General features: G+C 33.9%; 1 protein-coding gene across 1 annotated transcript in view; it reads right to left on the minus strand.

Moving 5' to 3' along the window:
• Positions 1-18,140: 18,140 nt before the first annotated feature.
• Positions 18,141-27,065, minus strand: part of side-IV (sidestep IV) — a 251,975-nt gene continuing 243,050 nt past the window's right edge. Inside the window, exons 17-20 of the mRNA XM_053757521.1 lie at positions 24,934-25,087; positions 24,109-24,284; positions 23,584-23,735; positions 18,141-22,397 (exon numbers count right to left, since the gene is read on the minus strand). Coding sequence (XP_053613496.1) covers positions 22,251-22,397; positions 23,584-23,735; positions 24,109-24,284; positions 24,934-25,087 — 629 coding nt within the window. The 3' untranslated portion in view covers positions 18,141-22,250. The remainder of the gene's footprint in view (positions 22,398-23,583; positions 23,736-24,108; positions 24,285-24,933; positions 25,088-27,065) is intronic.

A 27,065-nucleotide genomic window follows, 5' to 3' on the forward strand; every position in this document is an offset into this window, starting at 1 on the left:
CTTTTGAAAATCTTGATGGAGACCATAGTGTCTACAAAATAAAATATCAAAATCAAATCATTCTTCATCCAGAAATCAGACCTTCGCAGGCACTTTTTCCTGTCACATTTAACAAAGCTACAAACTACTAGCATTTCGGAACGGAATAGAAAAACATCTTAAAAATACTTCCAAGCCATAAAAGCTACTTCATGGACCGTCAAAGTTTACCTCGTAAAGTGGAATTCGGAAGAGCGGATTTAAAAGTAACCTGAACGGTAACCGGTATCCGGCAGGTGCGTTTTATCATCGACCGGTATTAAGCTTTAGGGCCGCTTATATTGGCCGATTTGAGACTTTATTTAAAAATAATGCCAGTCCTTCACCATTTTGTCTAAAAAAAGTATGTATTTAAAATAAATTTTTGTTTAATTAAGGTTTGTTTGTAAATACGTAATTATAACACGACCTGAAACGTCCTAAGAATAAAAGGCGCATACACGTTAAATACCCGTATTAAGCTATTAATAATGAAACGCGAATGTTAAAAATTAGTTATACGTAATTGGTTTGAAGACCATGTCGATTCTCAAATTTGGTCATCCCTTGTTCCACTGCTTCATGTCTTCATGGACACTTCTTTACAGCCTATTTTGAAGTTTTTATTGCGAGAGAGGATTGTATCGGATGCGTGGCCATTTTGCGAGCTCCGCAAACTTTTTAGTTTGAAAAGTGGCCGCTTTGATCTGCTCGTATCGATTTAATTCTGTTTTTATTCCAAAACTTTCTACGCTCTGGGTTTTTCCGATACTTCCACTTTTCACTCGACTGCAGGGTGTATGTGTTTCGCGCGTATTTTATATATACGTAATTTTTTCACTGTGTATTTTCCGAACAGTTAAATGGATATATGTATAATATAACGTTCGAATTGTTTTGATCACCCAAGTATTTTTGGAAGGAAAATTTAAACTAACCACAATAAGAGCGCAAGCCCAACTTAGTAAAGGGTTTACGCCAGACTATTTCGGAAGAAACCCATCTATGCGCGAGCCCAATGAAGATAGATGGATTTTAACGACTGCTTATTCACCCCGAGGAACTAAAGATAATAATACACTCTTAGATCAACCAAATCGTTTCTAGTTCCTTCCTCAGTTGTAAAGCCTTCGCTTTCTTACTTTTTCTTCTCCACCTCGCACGGCCTTCGGTATTCTTACTCGGACTTGAAGAGGATATGCGAATTAGGTCTGACTTTAGTTCGCATATCCTCCTCGACAATTTCAAGGCTTAAGTACTTTTTGGGTATGCTTCTTCTGCCGGACCAAGGTAATATAATAATAGTGGTGACCATGATAATCTGAAGTCACTTGGGAACAACTGGTCGTGGTCTTCTGGATAATGAGATTTGGAAGGCGATGAGGAAGAGGTTTGCCCAGGTGTGAGACAATTTAAAATAGGTACTGTTGTTTTATACAAAATTTTCTAGTAAATAATGTTGTAATACTTTTACTATAGGTATTTAAAGCCTTCAAAACGGGTTTCGCTGATTCAGTAGCTGTTTGAACTAACTTGAAACTCGCTCCCGTGCTTACTCATCCACCTAGAATCTACATAGATGATATGCGGGCGTAAGAATACTGTGAAAAGTATGATGTCAATTTTCTCCAGGTTTGAAAATAATCGCGCCGCGCGTTTGCTTACTGTTTGTTCCATATATGGTCGTTTTTAGAATTATAAAATATTTTGAGAAAATCTGTACCTGCTCTAGTCGATAATTTATCCACTTCAGTGTGTGTAGCGGAGAAGATAAATGCAACTATGAGAAGTGACATGATCAAATTCTATCGTTCAAAATTTTAAGACAATTAATTTCGTAATCCGTTGAAGTGAATTATCGATGAATGAATGATTTCCAATGAAAAATGTAACATTTTTTTTCCATTAATTAATTGTTTCCGATTGAATCGCAAACAATTTCACTTTAATTTCCTCTCACTCATCCCGCTTTATGAACAACTGCAATAATCCCATTTCTGAATGTTATATTTATCAACAGTTCGGGAACTACACTCATACTTTTTAAGCAATTATAATGTTGAATGGGGTTTAAGTTTGAACAATATATTTTGAATGATACCGAATTATAATGACTGTTTGAATTATATAACACTCTTATACCATTTTTATAGTGTTATACCCTTACATATTATAAAACAAATTCTCTACCACGTCTGTCTGTCTGTTGGCGATAAGCTCAATTACTTTTGCATGGATTTTCATCCGATTTTCACCGATAGTGTGATTTTAGGAGAAGGTTTAGGTCTAAAATGTATTATGTTTTTATCTGAGCGAAGCCGGGCCCGGCCGCTAATATATTTTAAGTCCACTGATAAATAACATAATACAGAATCAAACTTTAATTAGTCTGACTCAAACACAAATGCAGGAATGTAGTGTGTGTTATGTGAGATAGATTGCATTCATTGTAAAAACATTACATCATTTTATATAAAGTTGGAATGTATGTTCGATATTCGATAGAAGTATTTCTGTATCGGCCTGCGAACAAAGAAAAAATTATACACTGTTATTTATAAACAAGATACAGCTTCAAGCTTGTGGGTGCTTAACTTATATTATCACATATATGTACTAACTATATAAATATCATACCTACATACGTACATACATACACACATATATATTTTATTATATTTATCTTTCACGATATTCTCATTTAGACATTTTACATACAGACAGACAAAACCTTAATTCGCATAATACACAAGCATCGCCGCGGTAAACTCCATACATCCCTATAACTATAGACAGGGCACGGCCAGGCTGCGATGGTCCTGTAGATGCCCTTGAAGACGAGTGATGGCTTGCTGCTGAGAGTGAGTGACTTTTGCGGCCGACTCGAGACCAATGAGGGTACAAGGAGTGATGCTGAAGATTGGAGAATATGACGTTGGATATGAATATGAATATGGCTGGTCAGCTCGATCTTTTATTAAAAGTTTTTTTTTGTTTGGTTAATTATACATATATATATATAAGTATATATATTTTCCTTTCATCAGCACTTGATCACAATCATAATATGTTTCAGTATACCTTTTGACCATGTACTTTATTATGTACTTACATGTTATATTACTGATAAAAAATTATACATAAATTTATATATAAAAAATGGTAAGCCCTTCTGGCATAATAGGGACCAACACTGTTTGAATGAGTTTCTTTCGGCATTTCTTCTCAGCAGTGGTCGTTCCGAAATGCTAGTAGTTTGTAGCTTTGGTAAACATCATTTAATTTAGATTATGACGTGAAAAAGTGCCTGTGAAGGCCTAATTTCTGAATAAATGATTTGATTTTGATTTTGATTTGGAGAAGGCTGCTTCCAATCACGTCGGAGTCACCACTGTAGCCTTGTGTATAAATAACATACATACGTACATACATACACACAAGCTCAAGTATGTTTTGTTACTATCGCACTTTATAAAATTTAACATTGAAAGCACGAGTCAATATCTTTATCTTTTTTATAAATAACAGGTATAGAATGTGCCTGGTGCTTCTCATCCCGCGCAGATAGTAAAAGTTAATTAAAGACTACGGCTTTCGGCATTTCTTCTCAGTGTTTGTCCCGAAATGCTAGTAGTTTGTAGCTTAAATAATGGTCATCACGCAGGATTACTACACTTGAGGTCCCGAGTTCGATCCGGTCAACGTGGAAAAAGATATTTTTCAGATTGACCTGGGTCTTGGATGTTTAATAATATATGCATATTATGTTTTAAAATATAAGTATCCTTGAGTAAGTATCACAAAGCACAAGTTTCGAACTTACTTTGGGGCTACTTCCCCTGTCTATTATCTGTGTGATTTGTCCCTATATATTTATTTATTGATTTGATAAATATTATTGAACATAGAACATAAAAAGGTACCTCTTAATGTCTTATTTATAAAAATTATAATATCAGTGGTCATGATTAAATGGCTAATCCCGGACTTTAAGACGTCACAGCCTCGAATGAAAATAAAGGGAATATGCGAGACTACTGCTAATCAAATGGTATGTTTGAACAATTGCATATATCTTTTAACAAACATCAGCTGCAGACCTTTATATACGAAATAGGGTACTTATTGAAGGCGAGTGGAGTAGTCGCCAAGAGACCGACTCGCTTTTGAAACATTCCTGCATTATTAAGAGACTGCTCTTGCGATTCGATTGCTGTTGATTAATGATAAGCAGATCTCCGCTGTGTATTACGGTTTTTGCATTGCTTTTGTATGACTCCGTTAACGCCTATTGTAGACGACAGCGTCAGCTAGTTCAAATTATATTTCAAGGGATATAATTGCGTGAGTTAAACGAACGTTAAACGCAGCAGTTTTTAGCAATCTTTATTTTTCCAATAGTTTATTTTGAATGACACAGTCAATATAGTTTTTTCTTTAAGAAGACGTCAAAACCTATTGAGGTTTTAAATCAATGTGGCCATAGCCAACACCTATACTACATAAATTTACATAATATGCATTACAGACTTTCTTAGTTAGACTCGGCAGGAGCTATGCTGGACAAAATATAGACTAGACGAAAGGTCGGCCCAAGTGGGCGGGAGATAAACCAATAGACATAACGTTTGCCAAACTATATTTTACTGTTTATTCGGAACTTAGCTTCAGTTAGCATAGCATTGACGACCTCGGTGGCACAGTGGTAAAGTGCTTGCCTCTGAACTGAGAGGTCCCGTGTTCGATTCCCGGTCGGGTCATTAAGGAAAATGATCTTTTTCTGATTAGCCCGGGTCTTGGATATTTATCTATATATGTATTTGTTATAAAATATAGTATCGTTGTGTTAGTAGCCCATAACACAAGTCTCGAACTTACTTTGGGGCTAGCTCAATCTGTGTGATTTGTCCTAATAAACTCGACTAGTCCTCGACTACTACTACACTAGTCGAGTTCAATTCAGTGTTTTAAATGCACATTATACACTCTGTGCCTCAGTACACTAGCCCTGGATCAGAAAGCGGCTATCGTCCAGTAATTGACACCTCATTACGCCTACGCAATCGTTTATCCGCGTTGGTTATTGCCGTGTTTACGTTTTGTAACGTTCCGTTTAGTCCAAAGGACTGGAGTTACTTATCCGGAATCGAGGAGCAAAATCGATTATTAGAAACTAGAGCTTCAAAGGAGCATATTTTGTCCAATTTTCTAAGTAAATAATAAAAAAAATTATAAAGCTCTCTACCATAATTTCTGAATAAAAATAAAATATAACACAATATGAAATGACAACGACTAAGTTTCTCAGAACTAAATCCAAAGATTTAAATTTTTGGGAAAATCCAAAAAAAAAACGCTTTTGGAAGTTTTTGCTTTGCAACCTTGTACGTTTTCGAAAAATCCGTTTATTTCCGTTCGCGTGAGAATTTCGGGAAGAAACATACATATTAAAATTACGCCCAGTAGTTTTAATCATACGTTATCTGACGATCTCAATTTTGTATAACATTTATTGTTATAATTGATAATATATTGTTACAATGAGAGTCATTGTAACAAAATACTAACACAACACTATTAGCTTTGAACAAATAGAATTATAAATAACTAGTAAGATGGCTGAGTTTGAATGAACAATCACGTCTAAGGCTACATACAAATAAAAATACAGACACCGCGTCTATTCCGCTTCGAGCTTTACACACAACAAGACTTCCGTCTCAGAATAGCGAGGTTAAAAAAACAAACTATTTTTTTCTTTTTTGTCGATCTACGGAATCAACCTCTTGCGAGTCTACTGGCAGAGATTTCTTTTGAAATAAGAAGAACTCTTGTAATTGTTTATGTTGTATACTATTATCTGTGACATTTATGTGTGTACATGAACCTATAAATATATAACACAAGCGCAAGCATAAGTTTTATTTTCTATATTATAACATCATTATCATCATAGCTAGTGCCCCATAGTGCTAGTGCCATAGTGCCCCATGCCATAAATAATAATGGCCTAGTGCCCATAGTGCCATAGGGCACTAGGAGCACTAGGCCCTCGTAGTCTCCATTATTCCCGCGTGGGGCAGGCCCAAATTGGTAGTTTAAAACGACTACAAATACAGTATGTGCCTTTTGTAACAGTGGAGTTTTAAGAAACATTTCGGTCCACTAGCCTCGACATTTGTTGAGCGGGGGCCAATTTGTTGCATAAATTCAATGCTATTCTAATTTTGTAACTCTTGTTCCAATAATTGTGTACCAAATAAACAAATTTTCTTTCTATCTTCCTTTTCTTTCAACTATCTCTAGAACGGCCATTGCAAAACTATCGTAAAACAGTTGCCAGAAACCATTGCCCTACAAATCTTCTCAATTTATAACATCTGAATATACATTTTTGAGTTTGCTCGTTCTGGCAAGGACACAATAATAGTCTTTTCACAATATACGCGAGCTTCTAGTCACCTCCGAAAGGTAAATTTGACGATCTTTCGAAATGCACCTTTTAGTTGCCAAAGAAGAGTAGTTATTGGGTGCGCTTCGAGGAATAAATACTTCATAAATTTTTGTTATTTGTCCAGATATATATATATTTATTAACTTATTTATGATTTATCTCTCTATATTCGCTGTGTTCACCTCTCATCTCCCGCCTGACCGGTCCTGGCATTACTCTTACATCTTTATCACTAGTTCATTCTGACGAAGGGTTTTCGTTATTGTTATTAGAGGCCGGCCGTATGAAAACTATAAACCTCCGAAGTGATTAAAACTTGTTGAAATTTATTACAAATATTTAAGATTTTGCCCGTAGTTTCGTTCGCATTTATTTCGTTTGACGACCTCGGTGGCGCAGTGGTATAGTTCTTGCCTCTGTCCCGGGTTCGATCCCCGGTCGGGTCATGATGGAAAATGACCTTTTCTAATTGGCCCGGGTCTTGGCTGTTTATCTATATATTAATTTGTTATAAAATATAGTATCGTTGAGTTAGTATCCCATAGCACAAGTCTCAAACTTACTTTGGGGCTAGCTCAATCTATGTTATTTGTCCTAATATATTTATATTTATTATATTATTCGTGCGTTCATAACATATTATTATCGATATCTCGGGTTCTCGGGTTCTCGGGTTCTCGGGTTCTAAGTGATGTATCTCAATGAATCCTAATATGAGATTTTAATTTAGACATTCCGTTATACAACTGTGAAAACCACATCAAATTCCATCCACTAGTTTGTGCGTGATGCGCGAAAAAACACAGACAAAAATTAAAAAAAAAAATGTTATGGTTTCTATTATAAAGACCCACATAATTATTTTTCTTCAATAACTCCTATGTACAGACAGACATACTACCGTCAATATGATAATTGCAGTAAGAAGGCTCTAGATAACTTCGAGACAAACGCGGTTAAAGTTTTAGTACGAAAATCTTCAATAACTCGTATGGTTGATACCTTAAATGAAAGAGAACCTCATCACCTATCTATTAATACATTGGAAACCAATTGTAGGTAATAAGAAGCAAAAAAATACATTAATTTTGTTGTACTAAGTATCTCCTAGAAGCATCTATTAAGGAATACTTAGCATATACACAGGAAGTGGGTTCTTTACTGTATATATATATGCTTAGTTTCCATACAAGTTTTGATTATTTAAAGTTTATTTTTTTTATGAGCATACATGCAGTACCGCACCAAACTGTTTTTCAGATCAGACCACCCAATATTGGCACTCTGCTTAGGGATAAAACAGTATGTCTTCTTAGTGTTTATTTGCTCGGTGCATGCCCAATTTATGTATGTAAATTACTTAACATAGTAAGTTTTATAGATCTGTACTTATGCCGAGAGACTCTGAATAACAACTTTTGTCGTAAGTGTATCCACTGTAATCATGTTTTGTAATGTAAAAAAAAAATGCTTGACTTACTGCAAAATTTTAATTGTTAACTTTGGATCTAAAATACATACAAACAAATTACGAATGTAGATCTCGTTATCGTGATCATGGCTGTATATATAACTCGGTTTTGGCAAAAATCCGATTTACTGCAATTATCCTATTGACGGCAGTATAGACCACTTACAGTATTATTATATGCATAGATTTACATAATATTTAAGTATTATTTAAAAATGTGTCTATATACGTTTCGCTTGATCTTTTGCATCAAAAAGAAAGCAATACTTTGATTGATCTAATTTTTTGTGTTCTTTCTGATTGTGTGTGTTATAACTACCGCCATTTATTGGCAGAATACATGTGAACTTGACAGTCGACAGTGTGCAGGTTTCTTCACGATGTTTCCTTCATCGGAAGTAAGTGGCACGATACACGTGTCAGACTCGTGTATAGAATCATGTGGCACGAGCACAATTCGAACCTGGATCATTCGAATTACAGGCAGTCTGAACCACTAAGTCATCACTCTTCTTTTTCCATAGTCGTTTTTTTAATTACCGGAGAGCGACGATACGCAATGAAAAGTTTTGTGCTTTTGGGAACATTAATTGAAATCTATTTATTTCTTATTTGAATAAAACATTTCCGTAAACGCAGTTGTAATTAGCACGGCGTTACTCAACTATAAAAATGTGTTAAAATAGACAGGCGCGAATGTTTAAAGTTTATTTAGTAAAATGCGCTCGAGTTTCAGGCTGAAGCGGTTTTATTATTGAGTGAGTTGAAACCCATTTTAGAAAACAATTAAAAACAAAACACATTTTTGTTAAATAGCTATAACATGTCCCACTGCTGTGCAAAAGTATCCCCTCTCTCTTTCCACGTGTCCCTTTCTTTGATCTTTTCTATCCAATGTCTGTTCAATGCCCTAAGCGCCTCGGACCATCTAGTCCCAGGCCTACCATAATAACTTGCCTCTATTCAACGTAGGTAACACATTTTTTTTAACAGTCGTGTAAAAGAAATCATATGACTTTTATAAAACAGTTATCTATTATAACGTTCCGTCACAACAATTTCTCTGGAAGTGTGGAATGATAAATTAAGAATTAAATAAGAAAATATTTTTTTTTACTTTATACCTTTTGATTGTGACTAATTAAAATTATATTAATTATGCTTTAGAAAATGTTAATATAATTAGGATTTTAGTTCTAAGATTGAAAACGCTGTAAAAGGATCAAGCTACTATTTGATTAAAGAAAAGCTGAATTAAAGTTCAAAATATGATTGTAAATATAGGTTTAAAGTGCGAAAATACCTGCATACAGTATAGATAGCCAACAGCGGTGGTGACTAAGTATATCTTTAAAATTACACAAAATAATTATTTTAAAAGTAAAGTCGCTATCGCCTGTCACTTACACCCAACATCAATGTTACAAAGGGATGTTTGTAACATGACAACGCAGAGAATTGCTTTTTTAATAGTCGGCTAACTTCATAAAAGCGGAATACAGCTGTAAACTGAAAGATTAACTTGTCAAGTTTGTATCTAGGCCATTCGGAGCTTGTATGAAATATAATTTCGGTTTGTTATAAAGATTGGTTTTGGGTATGATGATCTTGAATTTTGTATTTTATATTACAAAATTGAATTAAATATTATATACCGAATTTATTTATATAGCTTTTGCCCGCGGCTTCGCCCGCGTTTATTTCATGCGTCCGCTTATAACTTATTATTGTCAATATTTCGTGTTCTAAGCAACGTAAAACAATAATATCTATACCAGATTTTTAAGTTAGATCATGCTTTTTACAGTTGTGAAAACTGCATCAAATTCCTTATAGTAGTTTTTGCATGATGCGCGAACAAACAAAAATGCCTTAAAAATTTGAAGATTCGGCTGTGATTTCAAAACCGGCGCCCTGCCTGACGTCAACCATCCTAGGGAATGTTATTGTCACCTATCAGCTGCCTAGGCTGTATATCCCTTAGCCACCTTACGACATCCACGGGAGCATATGTAGTGGTCCATAATTCTAGGATGGCACCACACGCCACACAAAATTAATATATCTACTACTAGTATTAACAAAAAATATGTGTGTTTCTTGAATCTCAAACCAATATGGCCGCTTGTTAGAAGTAAAAGTAAACATCAAGTGATTTCCTAATATCAGGATAATTTGTCAGCAATTTTGAGCGTGGGCGGTAATTATCACAGGGCATTCATTAAATCTGTCGGACAAATTCATTTTTAATATATTGAGCACTTACTGGCTATCGGGCGCATAATTTACTGCGTCACCTTAATTTGGGCCACGAAGCAAGAGGTTGGTATATATAGGCCTACATATTTAAATACGGTACATAGTTGACGACCTCGGTTGCGCAGTGGTTAAGTGCTTGCCTCTGAACCGAGAGGTCCCGGGTTCGATCCCCGGTCGGGTCATGATGGAAAATGATATTTTTCTGATTGGCCCTGGTCTTGGATGTTTATCTATATATTATGTATATATTATAAAATATAGTATCGTTGAGTTAGTATCCCATAACACAAGTCTAGAACTTACTTTGGGGCTAGCTCAATCTGTGTAATTTGTTCTAATATATTTATTTATTTATTATATCAACACGTATATGTTATTTAAATATTTTTAATATGGTGTTAATTAAGTTTTGTTTCAAAACTATTAATATTTTGTGTCTAAAGGCAATAGAAATGCAAATGCATTTCTATTGATTTTAGACACTAAACACTAAACACAGCTAAGCTTTTGCTTAGTTTCCATATTTTGTCTGATAGAATTTCGAAATAATATTTAAAAAACAAAACATCTTGAGATAAAAACACTCTTTATCACCCATTGGTCGACTGTTACATAATGTTTTTAGTATTAAATCCGACATTTAAATAGAAGGGAAAAAATCCAACATTTGTAAACTGTTTTTAGTGTAATAAAGTTTAATTATATAAAACGCTTATATAAAAACAATGTGAAACAAAAAAGTGCCTGTAAGAGTCTAATTTCTGAATGAGTACCATTACAAAGACATGGATCACTAAAACAAATTTCCAATTAGAATGCTCAAATCAATCGCTCTCGCTTATGAAATTATAAACATAATGGCCACAAATGCCCTTTTGACGAGCCGCTCGCACCACATACTAACAAACGCTAATGCTTTGATTAATTTCATGTTAACCTGACGTTTCTATTACTAAGTCAACTTTAATTGATGATCAGACAGAAGTTCTCTCTTTGTACATACTACGGTAATTAGAGAAAAGGGTTTGGAAATATTTGAATAGTTAATCAACGAGAAAGAAAGTGACATTTTTGTAAATCAAGTACTTTGTTGGCTTTACACACCGTGAGAATTATAGCCAGTAGTATGTAGCCTTTTGATAAATTACTGTATAATATATATCACGTGAAAATCATGATCAGATGTAGGAAATACTTGTGTGTGTGTGTAATCTGTAACTAATGTATAATTGGAAAAAAAATCTCGATTTCTAATATTGAAATTGATTTGAGATAAAACAAAATGTTTGTAGTATTAAAAGTCTTTTATTGATCTAAACTCGATGTTTTTTTTTAAAATTCATATTACAATCATACCATGTCTTTATTATGATTTCACAGCATTATAAAATAGACTTTTTAAGAAATTACTTTCGTGGTTTATAAATGTTTGAACTGAAATTTTGTATTCAACAAAATTCAACAATAAAATACTGTAAAGATTGTTTACATATTATTAGGACTCGTAAGAAAAACCTGAGTATACTTATAACAGTTCTGTGGAATCTTTTGAACACTACACAGTATAAAGCACTCTATTTTCAAATTATTAAGATAGGAAATTGAACTTAGAAATTGGCTTCATCTAAATTTTTAACAGCGACGCGATCGAGTCCCTAATTGTGTCTTTAATAAGGCCCTCGACATGCTTCTGTCATGGCTCCTTTTCTTGCTTTCCAGAGCTTCTTGTAATTAACTCGATGAACAGAAAGCAAAATATCGTATGAATAAAATAAATGAAATTTTAGTTCAATGATTTTCAGTTTGAGTTCAATGTAAAAGTATTCCTATTTATATGAGCATTTAATATCAGCAGCACGTACTTTATGTGAACCAAGTGAATTAGATATTCTGTTTTTAAAATACTTGAATACATCATCTCAAATATTCAGTCTTAAGTTAAAAAATAAGACCGCCTCAGACATTCTTGTCGTATTCTAATTTATATCTATCAAAGTTACAAACTACTTGCCTCTCATTTGCTTAAACTTATCATACACGCAATATTAGCATATTATTATGAAATACGGTTGTGTATTTGCCATGCAGCCGACTGTACCCACCCATCGTGTATTCGTTTCAGGTAAAAAGATTATCCTCTTCATTGGAAAACAATGCGTGTCCTGTAATATCTTTTCATTGAACTAATTAACAAGGAACGAGAAATTTCATTAAGAGCCAATTAGCTTGTAATATGGCCTGCCAAGAGGGTTTCCTTAACAGATATTATCACAGTAAAAGGTGTAATTGAAATGAAAATTTCTTTGGGGGCGTTGTGATGGGTAAAAAACAGTAAAAATTGTTAAACTCGCGTCAGGACAGATCAAAAATTCATAATCAAAAATGCACAACGTTATTCAAGTTTTCACTTCTGCCGGCACTCCGGAGTGCAATCCGTTTTTTATATATACTAATTCAATCATGATATTACTATATATATATATATATATATATATATATATATATATATATATATATATATATATATATATATATATATATATATATATATATATATATACAAATATAATTTTCAACGGTAATATCATTTACGGCTCACTCCTGTGTGAATGTCGACGGAATAATCGAATATAGTTTCAATCTAATAGAAGAGCTTTTAGTTTTAATAAAATTAATTAGGTCCTTACATATGAAATTGGCGTTTTGTTGTACTGGCCACTTTAATCACAAATTTCTCCTCTTTGGTTAGGAATTCCAAAGTCAAATTTATAGAGCTATTTACACATGTATTTGTGTTTCCTTAACCGTCATTCATTTGTTTTTTTTTTCTGATTTGTTTTCTGATTTTCTGTTTGCGTTTTCTGTCTCAGTTTTAAAAATGGAAAACTTGAAATATCGCGTTATTTACAAGTACGAGTTCCACCGTGGCACCAGTGCTGCGGAAACGGCTCGAAGGGTTAATGATGTGTATGGCGGTCGTGTCACTAAATAAAACACCGTGCGTTTTTGGTTCCAACGTTTTCGTTCTGGAAATTTCGACCTGCAGAACAAGCCCCGTGGACAGCCGGAGACCCTAGTTGATAATGAAGAATTGAAGGCTATTGTGGAAGCGGAACCATCGAAAACCACGTCCGAGTTAGCTTCAGGCTTCGGTGTTAGTGACAAAACTATTTTAATCCACTTGAAGCAAATTGGTAAGATTAAGAAACTTGAAAGGTAGGTACTTTACTCACGAATTGAGTGAAGCAAACCGGCAAACGCGTGTCGACTGCTGCGTTACATTACTTAACCGGCAAAATAATGAAGGATTTTTAAATCATCACCTGTGATGAAAAGTGGATTTTCTACGATAATCGGAAACGCTGATCGCAATAGCTAGACCCTGGCCAGCCAGCCAAATCCCGCCCCAAGCGAAAATTGACTCAAAAAAAGTTACTTGTAAGCGTTTATTGGACTAGTGCCGGTGTCGTTCATTACAGTTTTCTCAAATCTGGCCAGACGATTACGTCAGTCGTCTATTGTCTGCAATTGCAAACTATGATGGAAAAGCTAGCTGCTAAACAACCGAGGCTGGTCAATCATTAATAATGGTCCCCTGTTTTGTCATTTATTTTATTGCCGGTTGACAGGAAGAGATCCCTTCAAGGGACAACTCCGTGACAATCATGTATCATGTGTGTTATCTTTATGTAACAATATTATAATCAAACGAAACAGCAAAAAAAAGAACATGATTGATAAATTCGAAAACGTTCATCTAACAACCTACTCCTTATACTAACAACCGTCACTAATCAGCCTGAAGTATGTTTACTTGCCGCATACCGATCTTTATGACAAGTTTTACTGCGCGATATTAAATTAAAATAAAGACGTACGTTTTTATCAAATTTAACGACGGCACTAAAACTGAGATATATAAAAATCATAGTAAATCTCGTATGTCATAAAAATATATACTCGCCACCACGACAGCAGGGGGCATTGTAAAATTCTCTTCCTCCTAATATACGACAGATATCGACCACATGACTTTAATATGCACCAACCAAATTTCAACTTTATTACCTAATACCCAATGCTCATTACTCTCATTCTACAACCACACAATTGATATTAATAACAATGTTATAAACGACAACGAACCACACAAAATTAAACTTTAAGTCTAAGTGTATAGCGTAGACTGGATACGAAATTTACTTTTTTGTATTATAGTACGTCGAAAACATAAAGATAATTCGATTTATTTAAATTCGAAATTGAAATGTAATCGTCTTTTCCGTCTCGTGTTTTGATATTTTGTTTTACAATAGTCTTGTTGTGTTTTGTTGTTAATCAAAGTAATGGGGTACTGGAATGTTATAGCAAACTTAGTATAGTTATATATTATCTGTAGTTTTATATATATTTTAGAGAAACTTACAATGATCTATTGAAGTTAGTGGGTGGAAGACATAAACTTAATGAGCGTTTTAAGAAAGTTACAGAACTTTATAGACATGTGTTAGTCTTAACTTTAGTAGATACATGTTATACACATATTATTTATAACAAATAAAAACTAATGATGTTGGGCTAACTTTTGTGAGGATTTGTTTTATAGGACAGCTTTCACAATATGTGCTGGCCTCTAATACAGAAAGATTTTTTCTTTCTGTCGTCTGTCTAATCGAAATGTTACTGGCATTAAATATATTTTTTCATGTTTTTGGTGGTATTTGAATGTAATATCGGCTAATATGAGCAGGGTTCTCATATTTCCAAATAATTCCATCAAAACTTGGAAGATTGGTAACACAAGCACAGCATTCGTCAATTTTTCATTCGACACCGGATACCCTCAATGCGGGTAAATTACAAAATTTGCCACCCACAAAATTAAATTTGCAGGATCTGTACATAGACCTGTTAACATGGATACTGGACTTGTTTAGTCTTTCATTATCATGTATTGTGCATGCGTTGTGTGTGCTTGTAACTATGCTGAGTTCATTTCTGGCAATAAAAAAGCAGAATTCTGTTCACTAATAGCCAAATAAGTCCTTGAGTCTATTTAAAAAGACATACCGCGCTAGAAAAATGTATTCACACAAAATGAATACTCGTTAGTGGACAGACTGGTAGACACAACAGTCCATGTAACTGAATAAGATTCCAAAACACAGATTTAATAAAATATTAAGTACTTCAATTATGATAATTCTTCTAGTAAATAATAATAAAACTTTAACATTTGGGAATTAGGTATAACTGTGACGGTATAAATGGGAAACAATGCTGAAATGAACTTTATCTAATCGTATAAGTTAATCTAATCTAATCGTGTAAGTCTTGTAAGTGATATAGACGATTACAAAACTATATACAAAATATTTATTTATAAAATATAATAATAACCTATGTATATTTTTCACTGGAAATGTCCTATTTTTCTTTCAAAACGCGAATCACTGCTGTGCACCATGTTCTGTCCAGCGACGAATAGATATCAATGCCGCATACAGAATAAAATGCCTGGATCGGAGCCGGTTCCGGTATAAATCAATTAGGCGGTTGTCGCGATGAGTTCGTTACTTCCAATTAAAAAGAGGACGATCGTGTTCGCTTTGTCGTTCAGCTGGAGGACTTTGCAAAATGTTATTGTTTAATTTTCACCACTTTTGATTATCTTGTTACATAATTGTTGAAATTTTATAATTGACTGGTACATCGGTGGGATACCGAATGGCAAAAAATAAAACAATTGAATCATAAACGCTTGACATTGTATTTGGAAACATTTACAAGAAACATTTTATTAACAATAGTTAAGTCCCATACTTAGTATAGGTTACCGGCAATTGACAGTACACTACATTATTTATCAATATACAGTTCTTAGCACCGTTAGACCTAAATTAGACTAGATGTTTTTAATATCATTTTAGAATTAATATTTACAATTCTATTTACATACGTACAGAAACCTCAAAGACTAAGTGACACAGATTAATAAAGCAGAATGAACAACTTTTTGATGATGAAATAGATGTTGTGTTGACAAACACATAAACTTGTGCAAATTAGATAACAACGATTTTATTGGTCTTTAAATAGGTAACACGGAATTTCATCAGTATTTGATATGCAAATGTATCAAAATGCAAATAGTATGCATACATAACTTAATTAATAGTTTGTATTATTTTACATCGGGAAAACATTTCATATTTGAATAACATAAATCAATTCCCGTTACATTGGATTAATGATTACTAACAATTTTATACATATTTGCTCATTTAAATGCGAAATCGGAACCCATATGTAAGCACTGACAATCAAATGTGTATGAGTATTGGAAAATGCAATATTAATGACGTACAAGCGATTTTCCTGATAATGCAAATATTCATGTCACCGAAATTATCACTTAATCCAGCAATACAATTTATTATCGATACATTTTTAATGACAAAAACGCTCATCGTTTTGATATTTTAATGAGAAATTAATTTATGCGTCATTAAAGTAATTAATTGTGAAAATTTTGGTATGATAAGTAATTAGGTCATTATATCCGGGTTTTATTAAAACATATTTTTTTCAGTTTAGTGTTGAATAAAAAAATAAATGTTGTGTAAAATTTGAAACACCTGGACTTAGACTTTTTGCGATCCTGTTTTACTACAATTATAAAATTGGTAGGTACAACTTTTTTGATTTCTATAATATTATTAAATACTCTCCTATATCAACATATCATAATTTTTTGAAAGCAAACAAGTCCTATAGTAAGTTGAAAAGCCTTTTCTTATGTTCATGAAATAAAATCTATTTCATATGAATTTTTTTTTCATTTTACAATGATTAGACTTCACAAAAAATATACCCAAGACATATATATATTAATTTATATTTATATATAAGTATATTAATTTTGATGAAGAAGATTTAGTTATCTACCTATAAGTTCACTCTAGTTGTCATTTAGTCTTTGACGCCCTCCTAATTAATGTAAACTATTTTACAATTCAAATAATTTGAGCGATTCATTCAGTTAATTACAAGACAGAAAATAAGATTTTCTCTTTTTGTTTTAGTACAATGTACAGTTTACTTAATTAAATACGAAGTTTTGTATCAAAGATTTCTGATGCTTGTACAGTTGAATCTATTTGCTGAAACGATTTAATTAAAATTAACCGTAGATAATAAATACATTTGTCTTTAATTAAAAAGCATTTTGATGTTTTCTTTGTCTGGTTCAAATGAACTCAGTTACCTACAATTAATAAATTTGTAATTACCGATGACTCCGTGACCATGAATGGTCATCACGCCGGACAGCTACACTGGAGGTCCCGGGTTCGATCCCTGGTCAGATCAAAATGGAAAATGACAATTTTCAGTGTGACCTGGGGTCTTCTTCGTCTTTATTATTCAGGGTAAGATAGCCAGCAGCTGCAAAGTTGTTGTTGACGGTATAGACAGCAAACGAATGGCAGAATTGATATTCTGATTGAGTGACAAATTATAAAATAATAACTAAATTATTTTACATAAAAATCTTTTCGACAATACATGAAAATGTCAATTGGTACATTGTTTATATCCAATAATTCCATAATGACAGATTTCGGGTATTTCGAGACACTATTAGCGACTAACGACAATTTCAATACTAGAACACCTTAAATTAGAATCAAAATCATTAGACCATCCAAAAATAGTAAATCCAGTCAATGAATAACAAAACTCAATCTATTACAACATTGTATAAAAATGTCACACATATTTTTTGTTATTTTCTGTTTCTTAATTGTTATGCTTTACTTTTCAATAATTATTTCATTCATTCATTCATTCACATTTCACATTATTTACTTTCGCAATTGAATGAAAAAAAAATCCGAACATTTTTTTACGATTTATTGACAAAAACATCGTTTACCTGACAGTTGAACGATTGTAATGACCAATTTGGGTGTTAAATTGTGGAAACGTCTTTCTCATCTTGCACGACCGTATGTAAGGGCTTTTTCATATGGCGAGCCTTTACCTACCCTATTTATACAGTTAAAAATCGTGTAAGATTTTGCAGAAAATAAATATGATAGAATAAGACAAAACATATTTTTACAAAAACAGGTTGTAAGTTTTTTTTTTAATTTAATGCTTCACTTTAACCTGATAACTAAATGAATTAACCAATTGAAAATGTTTTTGGGTAAATTTCACCAACATTTTGACTCCGCCGCGGGCTGTCAATGAAATTTTCCATAGACATTACCCCATTTACCCCATTTTATAACTAAGTATTGCTATAATGTTAATTTTATAAATATGAAATTTAAAAAAAGGGATTCTTTATTCAAAGAAATTGTCTGACACTAATGAAACGCTACACGCCGCGTTCAAACGCTCGTGAAATTCACCTTTTTACTGATTGTTTTATTTTTTAAAATTAAAATTTCGATTATCATAATGTAAACATCAGCACTGGCCACTATTAATCATCTATAAAATGATCAGATTTTCAATTCACTGGCCACTAACACCAAGCAAATAGAAGAAAAAGTTTCCTATCGTAGTATAGCCCTTACTACAATCCGTCGCTATCTCATTTTAACTGTAGATAAATGCTGTCGTTCAACTTAACGACAGTTCGCGTGTGGTCGCGATGGCGGATGTGGGCCATGAAACTGGCGGATACAGATACATTATCACGTCTTTACGAGATACGATATAGACAGGGCCAAGGGTTAAGAAACTTGAAGCCACGTTTAGCTGTCTTTAGTTCTATACATAACATTTTATTGCATCCACAAAGTTGACACGATGAAATATAAAATAAAAGTACAATTATGAACCCTGTCAAGCAAAGCTCAATGACCGGCTTTTATTGGTGGAATTGATATTAAATAGTGATTCAACAAAAATTGATTGATAAATTGCTAGCTTATCGCCAATGAGAAGAATATCCAGATTAAAGCCCTTTTCCTTGATAGATTATTACAATCTGCGAGAGGAGAAGCAGATCGCATATTCTAATTCTCTTTCGCTCCAGCCATTTCTTCTCTTTCAGACCAGCATGCAAGCAAGACTTACTTTTATTAGAATTTTACTGCTAATAAATTCTTAAAAAAACACTTCCGGGTGAATTTCACGTGCGTTTTGAACTCCGCCGCGGGCTGTCATTAGTATTTATTAAATTGTACAATACACAGTAATCAATTTAATTATCCTTTTTTTTTATAAATAAGTAAAGTACTGGAACAATGTTAATTTTATAAATTATTAATTTAAAAAAATGATTCTTTATTTTTTAAAAAATGTGCGACACTAATGACACGCCACACGCCGCGTTGAAACGGTTGTAAAATTCACCCTTCCGCAGTTTTCATAGCCACACAATACCATCACGGGCGGTAAGACAAAAGCTATCTCGTTTCTTCTACTCAAGTTCCAAGTATCAATCAAGGATAGACGTTCAACATTTGTTCTTCATACTTCTGGTATCACCCACTTTTGGTATTCTAACAATTGCTTCAGTAATATCTCACTAGTACACCAAACTGGTCATTTTATTGTCTCATAACAGTGCTACATTTTGTAACAAACGACATATGTTAGGGTGAGTTGCACCAGTCACTTTAACATTGACTTACCTGCACGCTACAGACATTTAGACAAATTGGCGTACTTTGCTTTTTATCTGCGCAGATTAAAATTAACGACAAAATTGACTGGTGCAATAAATATTTGACGTGTCACGGCTAAACGTGCCTTCTGGTTTTTTTTTGTCTGTTTACAATTGCTCTGAATAGTTTATGAGGAACAGATTACAAAAATATGAGTGACTAAAAATGTGGAACGTCACGTACACAGCATTTTTATCATTTACTCAAGAAATTTGTTTTTATAATTGTAAGTTTCAGGCCTGTTTCTACCCCATTTTATAACTAAGTATTGCTATAATGTTAATTTTATAAATATGAAATTTAAAAAAAGGGATTCTTTATTCAAAGAAATTGTCTGACACTAATGAAACGCTACACGCCGCGTTCAAACGCTCGTGAAATTCACCTTTTTACTGATTGTTTTATTTTTTAAAATTAAAATTTCGATTATCATAATGTAAACATCAGCACTGGCCACTATTAATCATCTATAAAATGATCAGATTTTCAATTCACTGGCCACTAACACCAAGCAAATAGAAGAAAAAGTTTCCTATCGTAGTATAGCCCTTACTACAATCCGTCGCTATCTCATTTTAACTGTAGATAAATGCTGTCGTTCAACTTAACGACAGTTCGCGTGTGGTCGCGATGGCGGATGTGGGCCATGAAACTGGCGGATACAGATACATTATCACGTCTTTACGAGATACGATATAGACAGGGCCAAGGGTTAAGAAACTTGAAGCCACGTTTAGCTGTCTTTAGTTCTATACATAACATTTTATTGCATCCACAAAGTTGACACGATGAAATATAAAATAAAAGTACAATTATGAACCCTGTCAAGCAAAGCTCAATGACCGGCTTTTATTGGTGGAATTGATATTAAATAGTGATTCAACAAAAATTGATTGATAAATTGCTAGCTTATCGCCAATGAGAAGAATATCCAGATTAAAGCCCTTTTCCTTGATAGATTATTACAATCTGCGAGAGGAGAAGCAGATCGCATATTCTAATTCTCTTTCGCTCCAGCCATTTCTTCTCTTTCAGACCAGCATGCAAGCAAGACTTACTTTTATTAGAATTTTACTGCTAATAAATTCTTAAAAAAACACTTCCGGGTGAATTTCACGTGCGTTTTGAACTCCGCCGCGGGCTGTCATTAGTATTTATTAAATTGTACAATACACAGTAATCAATTTAATTATCCTTTTTTTTTATAAATAAGTAAAGTACTGGAACAATGTTAATTTTATAAATTATTAATTTAAAAAAATGATTCTTTATTTTTTAAAAAATGTGCGACACTAATGACACGCCACACGCCGCGTTGAAACGGTTGTAAAATTCACCCTTCCGCAGTTTTCATAGCCACACAATACCATCACGGGCGGTAAGACAAAAGCTATCTCGTTTCTTCTACTCAAGTTCCAAGTATCAATCAAGGATAGACGTTCAACATTTGTTCTTCATACTTCTGGTATCACCCACTTTTGGTATTCTAACAATTGCTTCAGTAATATCTCACTAGTACACCAAACTGGTCATTTTATTGTCTCATAACAGTGCTACATTTTGTAACAAACGACATATGTTAGGGTGAGTTGCACCAGTCACTTTAACATTGACTTACCTGCACGCTACAGACATTTAGACAAATTGGCGTACTTTGCTTTTTATCTGCGCAGATTAAAATTAACGACAAAATTGACTGGTGCAATAAATATTTGACGTGTCACGGCTAAACGTGCCTTCTGGTTTTTTTTTGTCTGTTTACAATTGCTCTGAATAGTTTATGAGGAACAGATTACAAAAATATGAGTGACTAAAAATGTGGAACGTCACGTACACAGCATTTTTATCATTTACTCAAGAAATTTGTTTTTATAATTGTAAGTTTCAGGCCTGTTTCGACCACAGAGCTTTATAGCTATTGAAATTACATATTTAGCTTACAGATTTTACCACTAATATTTCAGGGTACTATAGTAAAGTAGTATGGCAATTTTTCGTTTCGTTTTTCATTATAGTTACTCCTCTGACTCAGTGACTCTAAGGTCTCTAGTCACAAAGACTAACTTATAGTAAGGTAGCTCTTTGTGAAAAAATAATTATAACAAATTATTATTGCCGCTTCACTTTTATAATCAATTAAATCGCTGAAATTCACGCCTTGAGTATTTGTAGAATTAAGTTAAATTAATGGAGATAAAATAATCGTAAGTTAAAGTTAAGTATTTACAGAGTTAATGTCATGATTACCCCATCAAACATGGACGAAACCCAAGCATATCACAATACATTAAGACGAATTTACAAAATATTATGCTATAAAAGGAACACAGGCAATACTTAGGGTCTATGTACATCGGCGGGTTTATATACAGGACTCCTGGACTCTGTGGGACGTCGTGACGACTTCTGGTCGTAGTCTATGGGCAGTGAGGGAGGATGTCACCCCGGAGACGGAGCTTGGGCTGCACGCGTTGACACCTTTGTTCACGCGGCCTAAACTATGGTATGACTGTAACAAAAAAAGATTAGGTTAATGCCTTTTGTTTACTTCGTAGTGGTCTCTAAGATTGTTCGCTATCTAGACTATTGGGTTCGATACAGCATTATAATATACCATTGAACATTAGACTTATTAAGTTAATAGTAGCAGATATCTAAAATATAACTATGTATTATCAAAAGTCTTAAGTTACATAAATTGAAGTCCTAAACAAAACTTGAAAAAGTATGAAAATAACTTTTCGGTGTATCAAACTGCAGGCGTATGTGCAGGTGTATCACCTCATGGTGATCCACTAAACAACAGATGGTCACAATAAGTTTATTTCATTCACACAATAGATACAGTTACAACACACGAATAGATATTATATAATATACATTAACGCAATAGATAAACGCAGTTAAAATACGCATAGTATATCCAGAGAATCGCTCTGCACGGGAGGCGCGGTCGACTGAGGAAAGTTCCACCAGCGACGCTCGCCATGCGGTCAACAACAAACTATTGAGACTTGAGAAGTTATTTTACAAGTGTTCCAAGTACAATAATTTACAAATATTTATATAAAAGGCTGCATAACGTTGACCTTCCATGGGAATGGCCCCTCATCATCATCATCATCATATCGAGTGTGTTATTGCTAACACTGGTGTCAGATTTTGCCTAAAGACATCTGACACAACTTTTACGACTACTTACCGCCATCAAGTGGCAGGTAGTCGCATACACACTAGTGAACTAAACTGTACACCAGTGTGCAGGTTTCCAATGTTTGTTTTCCTTCACAGGAAGCAAGTCGTGGTCTATGAAAACTACTTAGGTATATGAGTCAGATTGGTATACAAACTCATATGGCACGAGTAGGATACGAACCTGAGACTTTTCGACTGACGGGCGTCTTAACCATTACACCACCACCGCTTATTTACCCTGATTAGCCTCGATCAGCTGCTAAGACTGTATCCCAGTCGCTTCGAACGACATACACGGGAAGATATGTCGTGAACCTATTCTAAGCGTAACCCACATGCCACCAATGTCTAATTATCTCTAAAATTATAATTTCGAAGATTAGAATTAGAAGACATTGATGCGGTTTTCGCTTGGAACTCTTGCGTTGAATGGCTGACTGACAGACAACGCACAGCCGAAACTAGTAGTATCTTATATTAATATTGCAATAAATACTCACACTAGTTAAAGGTATCTTATAGTCCTTCTTCCTATAATCAGTGTAGTAGGAGCCATCTGGCTCGGCGCGAACGTCATCACCGCTGAGTTTCGTCTTGTTGGCAGACGGCGGCCGTTGAAGACTCATATACCCGTTAGAGACTGGCCTACGTTCTGCGGAAAGAAATAACTATATCTAGTTGCATTGTTGAAGTTACTTTATTTAGTTGTTGAAATGACCTGTAATATTCACAAAACGATAAACAAAGATAGTTTCGGAGATAAAAAAGCTATGTCAAAGGACAACAAATATGATAATACGTCTATAATTAAAAACGTAGTATGAAAGCAATATTTCATCATTACCTTCAGCTATTTTAATGTCACTTGTTTCATGAACTGTATTACCATTTAAATAGATAAAGTAACGTGTGACTCATAACAGTTGATGATGAATAACTTATAAATTAATGATGTCAAATTATCACATTGTCTTTATGGCTTCGAATAAAAACATACAATTTGTCATTAATCAAATAAAACTCACCATACAAACAGGGTATGATATCAGGGTCTGCGTCATCTTCTCTAGGGTCAGACGCGTGAAGCAATGCTCCGCGCGCACCTATCCTCTCACGAGGCTCGGCGCTGCTTGCTCTTGACTCCAGTTCTTGTTTCACTGGAGTGGGGCAGTGACCAGCTCGTTCTACGTACACTGCTTCACTGTTAGAATAATATACTACTTTATTGCTAGTTCAGTTTCACCCGTAAAATTTGGAAAATAAAGGTTCTATAAAAAAAAAGCTAATGCAAAATGTACGTAGTTCTTCGGCAATATTTTTGCAGGGCATTTTGGTGTTTGTCGAATATACTTGCGATTCTTTTGATTTCAAAAGTTCGCAAAAAAGAAAGAATTCGCTGAATCTCCACAAGTTCGACGCACATTGCTGGTTTTTACTTGTGTTTATGCAAAATTGTATGCTGACATAGTATCTGACTACTTACACTATCGGCGCTCAGCTAGCTAGCAGTATTTTGACTTACCTCAAATTTCTACACATCGTAGTGGAGAACTTAGAATTCATTACATTTAGTTTACTCTGCTTAGTTATTATTGGCTCTAAGAGACATGACTTCATCAACAACTAAAGTAATGTGTTATTTGCAAATCATATCTGCGCTGTTGCTTCTTTAATTCTTGCTTGCTTGACTTCTGGAATGGGGACCACGTGTCCACACCAGACGACACGCGGGCCCAAACCAGATGGCTAAAGCTCGAGACCGCCAACGTTGGAGTCAAATGGAGGAGGCCTACCATAAATGGATTTAAATAATGGCCGATTATGATGATGATGACTTTAGTAAGACTTACCTCAAAGGCGCATGCTTTGCCGGCAAATGACGATGCCTCGAAGAGTGTCGTTTGTATAGCACTGCTAGAACTCCGCACACGGCTGTGGCCAGTAATGCAGACATTGCTGCTATAGACGCCAGCACTGGAGATATCCCGAGTGTACTGCTTTCGCCTGGTAGAAGTTGGATTTTGATAAATAGACTATAGGTAAGTACTTATCATTAATTCAAAGTATGCCATGTCGTATTAACCAATTTTATCAGTATTTCTTGTGTAATAATATGATCCATTGAAATTTTCACGGCGATATGAATTTTGACCAGTTTTTCTGAACTAAATGAATACAAATGGGAATAAAAATGCTAATTTACGATATGAAAAAGTTTAATTTGTACAAAAATCCCTTAATAGCCCCAATAGCAGACGCAATAACCGTTACTCGGTTTCTGAACAATAACTGCATAAAAACGATAAAACGCCAGCAGCCCTTGTTATAAACGAGCATGGCTCGCTACACGCGATCAGTTCTCGTTTTGCCGATTATAATTTGAAATATAATCTCATTTGCACGACTAAACGTAGTTTGTTTTGCCAAAAAACAATGATCATAACATAAGAATTGATCATTAAATTTAATACACTAGCGTATGGAGAATTTTATATGCCGTTTATAATGGAGTATTTACTAGGGAATCAACATAGAAGAACACACGTCTTAATTTCTCTTGAGAATATTATTAGGTGGTTCTCGGAGTGTATCTACCGCTGCGGCCGCGCTGTCATTACCATTTTTCAAATGTTAACAAAGATAACAATTAGTTTTACTATCTGAATTTTCAATAATTCTGTATTGTGGTAATATCAATTTTGTGAATGATTGATTTTGGAAATTATTCCTTCTTCAAGAAAATTGACGGATCGCAATGACAGCACGGCCGCAGCGATCGAAACGCTTTAAAAACCACTCTTTATGACATTGAACAAAAGGGATTTATTTAGAACTTTGTTTTTACTTGAAATTAACGACAATAATAACCTTATAGATGCAAATTGTATCAAACATTTATTTCGAAATGAGTTTTGCATTTCATTTCCTACATAAGTTTATTACACTTTCCTACATAAGCTTTTACAACCTGGTATTTGCATTTGCATAGTTGCAAATATAACTGACATGGCAGCTTAGATTTTGGCCATTTTTAATTCCTTTATTTCTCTTTGTACTGTAATAATCATAACTAAACTTGTTAAATCATCCTCTATGAGGGGACTATACCTACAGCATCGAATTTTCTATGAACTTGCGCAAAAAATGAAATTGTGCTAAATCTTATCGAAATCCCGTGCATCACAATTTCGCGCCATTTCCAAAGCCTAGAATCATTGCAAATGAAGTCATTCGCGTGTTGCTAAGACGGTTATTACGGAACATTCTAGTAATAAGCCGGCTATAGCATTTGTATGTAGCTAATTGGGTATAGTTCCGCTTTGGAACGATTTCGTTTGGTTCAATTTAATGCTAGATATTCTAAGGAACAAAATATGCGCAACCGACTATTCGGTGGCCAGTTCTTGACTTTTCTAATGACATTTAAGTACTTCTGTTCTAAAACATGTAGACAATATTTATTTATAGTTTATTTTTAAACTTTGGGCTATACTTTATGTTTGTCAATTCAAAATCTTACAACTTACTGATCGAAATTTATTCTTACGTATTGTAAAATTTTGTGTTTGTCTAGAAAATGTTATTCGCTACCTATATTTTTCAGATCATTATAGTTCCTACGGTATAAATTTATTTACATCAAAACAATTATAATTTAAGAATCATTAACCAACGTTGCCTTGTTTTATAAAAGAAAATATTAGATATTTTTCGAACATTAATTTTTTAAAATTTTAATTTAATTGTTTGGGCTGTTTTAAGTCCTACAATTTATTTTCAAAGTCTTACATATAGACAAACGTTTATTTTAAATGTTGATCGTGCTTAGATACAAATAATTACTTACACATAAATCAAAATACAGCTTAGTAATATCAGATAAAACATGTTAGTCACCCTTAGTAGCCGTGAAATTGTTGGTGGATAACATCATTGCAAAAGGCTTTATCTGATTCGTGACTCAAATGACTTAACACATGAA

Source organism: Plodia interpunctella, chromosome 17, assembly GCF_027563975.2.
Source record: "Plodia interpunctella isolate USDA-ARS_2022_Savannah chromosome 17, ilPloInte3.2, whole genome shotgun sequence".
Classification (NCBI taxonomy): Eukaryota; Metazoa; Arthropoda; class Insecta; order Lepidoptera; family Pyralidae; genus Plodia; species Plodia interpunctella.